This window comes from Scleropages formosus, chromosome 25, assembly GCF_900964775.1.
Source record: "Scleropages formosus chromosome 25, fSclFor1.1, whole genome shotgun sequence".
NCBI classification, from domain to species: domain Eukaryota; kingdom Metazoa; phylum Chordata; class Actinopteri; order Osteoglossiformes; family Osteoglossidae; genus Scleropages; species Scleropages formosus.
In genome coordinates this window covers 16604759-16610795 of record NC_041830.1, presented here as the reverse complement: position 1 = coordinate 16610795, position 6037 = coordinate 16604759, and the positions used below count along the sequence as shown (strand labels likewise).

The 6037-nt window shown below is 47.8% G+C and overlaps 1 protein-coding gene across 1 annotated transcript; it reads left to right on the top strand.

Annotated features, from left to right (window-relative positions):
* Positions 1-463: 463 nt before the first annotated feature.
* On the top strand, positions 464-4946 carry LOC108921432 (carboxypeptidase N subunit 2-like). The gene is made up of 3 exons (XM_029248987.1): positions 464-1884; positions 2868-2921; positions 3227-4946. The coding sequence occupies exons 1-3, from the start codon at positions 464-466 to the stop codon at positions 4827-4829; spliced, it is 3078 nt and encodes a 1025-aa protein (XP_029104820.1). The 3' UTR covers positions 4830-4946.
* Positions 4947-6037: the final 1091 nt, after the last annotated feature.

The window sequence follows — 6037 nt, the reverse complement described above, 5'->3', positions numbered from 1 at the left end:
CCAAGCGAGGTCGCAGCAATTCGGAGCCGTACCCGGCAACACAGGGTGCAAGGCTGGAGGGGGAGGGGACACACCCAGGACGGGACGCCAGTTCGTCGCAGGACACCCCAAGCAGGACTCAAACCCCAGACTCACCAGAGAGCAGGCACAGGCCAAACCTGCTGCACCACCACACCCCCCTTAACAATATAAATAAATAAATAAATAGATAGATAAATTACAGATAAAACACACACACACACACACACACACACACACACACACACACACACACACACACACACAGAGGAAATTTAGTGGCATCAGTTCACATGAAAGGAACGTCTTTGGAGCATGGGAGGAAACCAGAGCAACTGGAAGAACCAATGGCGTAAAGCAATTTGTTAGTCCATTTCTTAAGACCCAGCGCTGTGATTGTCTTCCTTCCTTTCAGCTACGTGTTGATGCGGTTGCGCCGACAGCCATGACCCTGCTGGCACTCCTTTTTGTGCTCTATTTGCTGCTCGCACCCAATGCTGCCCAGCAGAGCTGTCCGCAGGGCTGCCGCTGTGAAGCAGCAAACAAGGTGCAGTGTCAAGGTGAGACAATCAGCGAGTTCCCTGCTTCATTGCCGACGACAACTAGCAACCTCTACTTTGGCAATACAAACATCTCCATCCTGAAGCCCAGCAATTTTGAACAGCTTTCCAACGCTCTGATCCATTTCTGCATGAATGCCTCTCAACTGCGGGAGGTGGAGCCCAACACATTTGACCAAACCCGTCACCTCATCTCCCTCAGTTTGATCGGAACTAAACTAAAGCATCTCCTAGATAGGCTCTTCATGAAACTGGAGAGCCTTGAGACTCTCTTGCTGAGCGACAACGATATCGGCCGCGTCTCTCCAGAGACCTTCCGTGGGCTCGGAAAGTTAAAGAAGCTGAGCCTTTCCGGGAATGTGCTCCAGGAGATCCCTCAAGGCACCTTCGATGACCTTCTGGAGTTGGAGTATTTGTCTCTTAGGCAAAATAAGATACAACACCTCCCAGGCAGCCTCTTTTCGAAGCTGGAGAACCTCCGCAAGCTGTTCCTCTCCAAAAACCAGCTGTCCCGCTTGTCAGAGGGTCTGTTCCTCAACCTGAGGAACCTGGAGCAATTAACCGTCTTTGAGAACCGGCTGGAGAGCCTCGGTACTGGTGTCTTTGGCCCGATGAACATCCGCGAGCTCTGGCTTTACGACAACAAGCTGACCAGGCTGGAGGATGGTGTCTTCAGCAACCTCACCCATCTGGAGCTCCTGGTTATCAGCAAAAACCAGATCCACTCTGTGTCTCTGGGTGCCTTCCAGGGACTCGCTAAGTTGGGTGAAGTGTCTCTGCAAAGCAACCGGCTGGTCACTCTCCCAGAGAACGTCTTCACAAAACTCAAAAATCTGGTAAACATCTCCCTGGAGCACAACCTGTTCCAGACCCTCCCTGGTGGCCTCTTCAGTGAGCTTCCCAAGTTCAGGCACCTCGACCTACACAACAACTCCCTGCCCAACCTGTCTCAGAAGCTCCTGGACTTCCTGAATGGCACCGAGGAGGTGGTCCTCACTCAGAACCCTTGGAGGTGTGACCAAGACATCCTTCCACTCAGAGACTGGCTGTTGGGCCACCAGTCCAAGGTGAAGAACCTCAGTACCCTGGTGTGCCTGTCCCCACCTACCCTGAAGGGGACTCGCATCGTGGATCTGACTACCAAGGTCCTGCGTGACTCGGCCCGGAAGGGAATGTCCCAGCAGATGGTCATCATCACCCTCACATTGGCCTCCACATTGATGATCATCATCATCAGCCTCTGCTGCCTCTTCTTGGTGGAGCGAGGAAGAGAAGAACCTCTCGATGAACCTGCCAGCAAGCCCTTGTGATGGACCCACATCCACTGGACACCTGGAAAAGGAAGAGAAACGACATATCATGAAAGACACATGGGGATGTGTGTGAAGAGATCCAGCTGACATCTGCCTTAGTTGCTTATGGAACTTGGATTTAAAACACTGTACAGTATTTTAACAATAACAAGCATATTAGCTAGGATATGATTTTTTTTGGTGTATCCAATATACTAAGTATGCATAGTAAAATGCAGTTTTCTCATGATTCCTGCACTTATTCCTAAATGTAACAGTGAGCAGTAACATTACTGGTAATGCATTGCTGTACATTACATTTAGGAATGCTATACATATTTCATTTCATTAAAACCAATTTGCTTTTGCCTTTATGGTGAATTTTCATTAAAATATTTGCCTGTCGTAGTTTTTTAAATTGACCTGACACAAAGGAACCGTACAAAATTTCTGTGCTATTTGCATTGCACAAAAATGTGTCCAAAAATCGCAGTCCGTCCGTCGTCCGTACTTTAAAATGTCAGAGCTGTACCATTAAAACCCTGGATAAGAACCAGCACACGAGTCAATAAATTTGTGAAAACATTCAGGCCTAACAGAGAGGTGGATAAACTTTGTATAGAGTATTTTTACTGGAAGTAAAAGCACAAAGTTCAGCTTGAGTTTACAGAAGATTTGCATGGTGACACAATGTACTGCTTTATATTTTACTCTACTTGCAAAAGCATTTGAAAAAGAAAAAAGAAAAAAATCAATGTCCTAATCAAACATTTTCACATTAGCAGAATAAAGAAATATCTTTTGTATCGTACTGGTGTATTTTTACTGAAATTACGAGCGCACACAGAAAAATACACACTATTCTGGCCGACCCAATCACCTTTCAGCAGACTGTCATTCGCTATTCCTCATTGGTCAGAATCTCCCCTGTCTGTTCCTTATTGGTTCTTCCAAGTTAACTAACCAATCAGCTCCCGCCCCCTTTTCTCACAAATTGAAACCTCAAATCAATACTGCCTTTCCAAGGACCAACAACACACAGGTATGTCAGGTCTGTGTAATATTTTTCAAATAAATTATTTTAATGTGCTAAATCATCATATGAACAAGACAGTAACTCCAAATTATCAAATTTAAGTATGACATCAGTCCAATATTTCAGACAAATTCAGTGACAAACTGGTTGACATCGCGAAACAAATCAAATCCTCATTACACGACAATGACAGTGTAAGATATAATAATTATTTAGGGAATATTCGTTTTATAAAAATGTAAGATTTTAAATTTAACTTTGCTTTCTGTTCTGACAACTTGGAATGAGTCCTAACTTCCATTTTTTTCTTTTTTTTTAAGGATGAAAAGGGACTTCAGAATTGTTTTAATTCTCTTGCTTCAGATCTGTTACCATGGTAGCAGTTGCCCCTCTCGCTGCCAGTGCTTCACTCCAAAAAAAGTTTTCTGCTCAGAAGAATTGCTCACGTCCATACCCAAGAACCTCTCTAAGGAGGTGAAGGAGCTGGTTATCATGACGACGGGCCTAATGTCTATCGGACGAGAGGCCTTCCAGCCCAACTCCGGCCTCACTAAGCTAGTGCTCCTCAACAACTTCCTTCGCACCATCTCTCAGGAGGCCTTTGACCACCTAAAGCAGCTGGAGGAACTGGAGATCAGTGGCAATCACCGGCTGGAGGCCTTGCACCCATACACCTTCCGCGGTTTGGGTAATCTCACCAAACTGGCCCTCAACTACAACCGCTTTTATACTCTGAATATTGGCGTGTTGGACCCCCTGCAGAAGCTGAACACCCTGCAGCTGAAGGGGAATGGCCTCATCGAGCTCTCTGGGCGCATATTCGACCACCTCCACCACCTCCGTGTTCTAGACCTCTCCATCAACATGATCCACACAGTGGAGAAAGATCTCTTCAGCAACCTCACAAACCTGGAGACCCTCAAGATGAGCTTCAACCAGATCGGATATCTCCATCCTGACACGTTTGCCAGCACACCTTACCTGAGGGAGCTGGTCCTACAGGGCAACAAAATCACAACGCTCCAGCAGGACTTTCTCTCCAAGCTGGAGAACTTGAAGAAGCTGAACCTCCGGGGCAACATTATCACAAAAATAGCCCCACGGTCCTTCCCAGCCGGTCTGAAGGAGCTCAATCTGGAGGACAACCAACTGGAGAGGCTCTCTGCAGACACCTTCCAGCTGCTGCCGGAGCTCACTCATCTTCTGCTGGCCAAGAACCAGCTGTCCACCCTTCCGGAGGACCTGTTCAGAAACCTCACGTCCTTGCAGGTCCTCAGTCTATCAGAGAATCGGCTCACATTCCTGCCGCAGGAGCTCTTCTCTGGGCTCATCCATCTGAAAGTGGTCCACCTAAAGAAAAACAACCTCAGCTCTCTGCCGTCGGAGCTCTTCAAGGACCAGGCTGCGATGGAGCAGCTCTACCTTTCCGACAATGCGCTGACGAGCATCCCGGACCGTTTCTTCGCACCCCTCCACCTGCTCCGAACTGTGCGGTTGCTTGGCAACCCCTGGAGATGCGACTGCCAGACCACCTACCTGTACGACTGGCTGACGGAGAGTGGTCCTGTTGTCACGGACCGAGTCCAGATCTACTGCGAGGACCCCGTGCCCCTCAGGGGCTACAGTCTGGTGTCTCTGAACCGGGAGCAGCTGGTGTGCGCGGACAACTTCAGCGCTTCCCTCGAACCCGCAGATTTCTCCACATTTCGAAGTGGAGAGAACGAGAAGCTGCAGGAGAAGAGCTGTGCTGTTCAGGAGGCCAATGGCAAGGTGTCCGTACGCTGTACGGCGCTCATGTGCCCGGGCATTAAGGTGGAGGTGCTCTACTTTGACAGTGACAGCAGCCAGATGGAATACGTGGTCGAACGCATTTGGTCAGACTCCGCCACCTGTGCCAATGCCACCATAACTCTCACGTTTTAGGAGTTACCTCCCTCCTCATAGCTCCAGGCCAAAGCTCTCATGGAGATGGACTAGAACAGCCAGGCTTGTCTATCTGTATCTATCTTTATAAATATGACTTTATGGAGTTCAAATGCAATATTGAAATAAATACTGGTTTTCCAGAGAGGGGTGTGTGTGTGTGTGAGAGAGAGAGAGAGAGAGAGAGAAAGAGAGGCTTGTCTATTGAGCAAACCGTGTGTCAACTGATTTCGTGAGAGAGGAAGACAAACTGCCTTGTCCTTTGGAGATCGAACTGCCGAAGTGACATTTGAAGTTCGGTATCCAGGTAGGAAGGACCAAAATATGAAATGTGGCTTTGCACAAAATCGTAGCGCAACATCGTCTTTGCCAGTTATTGTTTCTTATGAATGAAAGAACCAAGAATGATCAGTGTACTTGCTGCCTTAATTCCTCTGACCAGAAGTGGCCAAACACGTCAAACTAAAAAAATCTAAAAAAAATGTAGTGATGTAGTCACATAGTGTAGTAAATTACCACAACAAACATTATTCTCTAGTTCAGCATACAGTACTTGTACCACATCATCTCCCAATAATCAGGCCACTGAACTCCTTGAATGTTCTCATTCTAGTAGCACAAGGTCCACAGATAGTGTAGCAGAGCGGCCAGAATCACCCTCGATCAAAGTACTTACCCTGTACTGATGCAGTTAAAATCACATAGCTGTATAAATAGGTAAATCAGTGTGAGCAGCTCAGAGCTTTAAGTCGCGTTGGAGAAAAGCTCCAGCTAAATGAATAATACAGTCAATGTCAGCTTTACCAGGGTATTAAAATGTCATGTCTGTCCAGCAGGATGTCACAGTCTCTCCCCGAAGACGCGCTCCTCTTCGCACGGGGCTGTTTGTACGCTCACCATGTGCTGCACGTATAGATCGGAGCCAGTGTTTGTCCAGAGATCCATGAGAACTTTCGGCAGTATGGCGTGTGCTTTGACCCATCTCCAACTACCCCCCCACTAACGGGAGGGAGGGAGAAGGCCGGGTTGTGACCCCGACCCCTGGCCAAAGCACTGGTGTGGATGGACGTCTGTTAGCAGCCCAGCTAATGCTTCAATTAGGGGTTTATTGGCCCCTAATTCCTCACAGGTGTTTGGCAGTGAGCATCGGTCATCTTCCCTGGGGGGGGTGAGAGGACTGTCGTCACACATTATTGGAGCGTTGAAGG

Bases quoted from the DNA above. Each gene is read 5' to 3' on its own strand.
- LOC108921432 (XM_029248987.1), top strand. From the start codon at position 464: ATGACCCTGCTGGCACTCCTTTTTGTGCTCTATTTGCTGCTCGCACCC. The intron at 1,885-2,867 runs GTGATGGACCCA...TCTCACAAATTG, and splicing joins GAACCTGCCAGCAAGCCCTT to AAACCTCAAATCAATACTGC. The intron at 2,922-3,226 runs GTCTGTGTAATA...TTTTTTTTTAAG, and splicing joins ACAACACACAGGTATGTCAG to GATGAAAAGGGACTTCAGAA.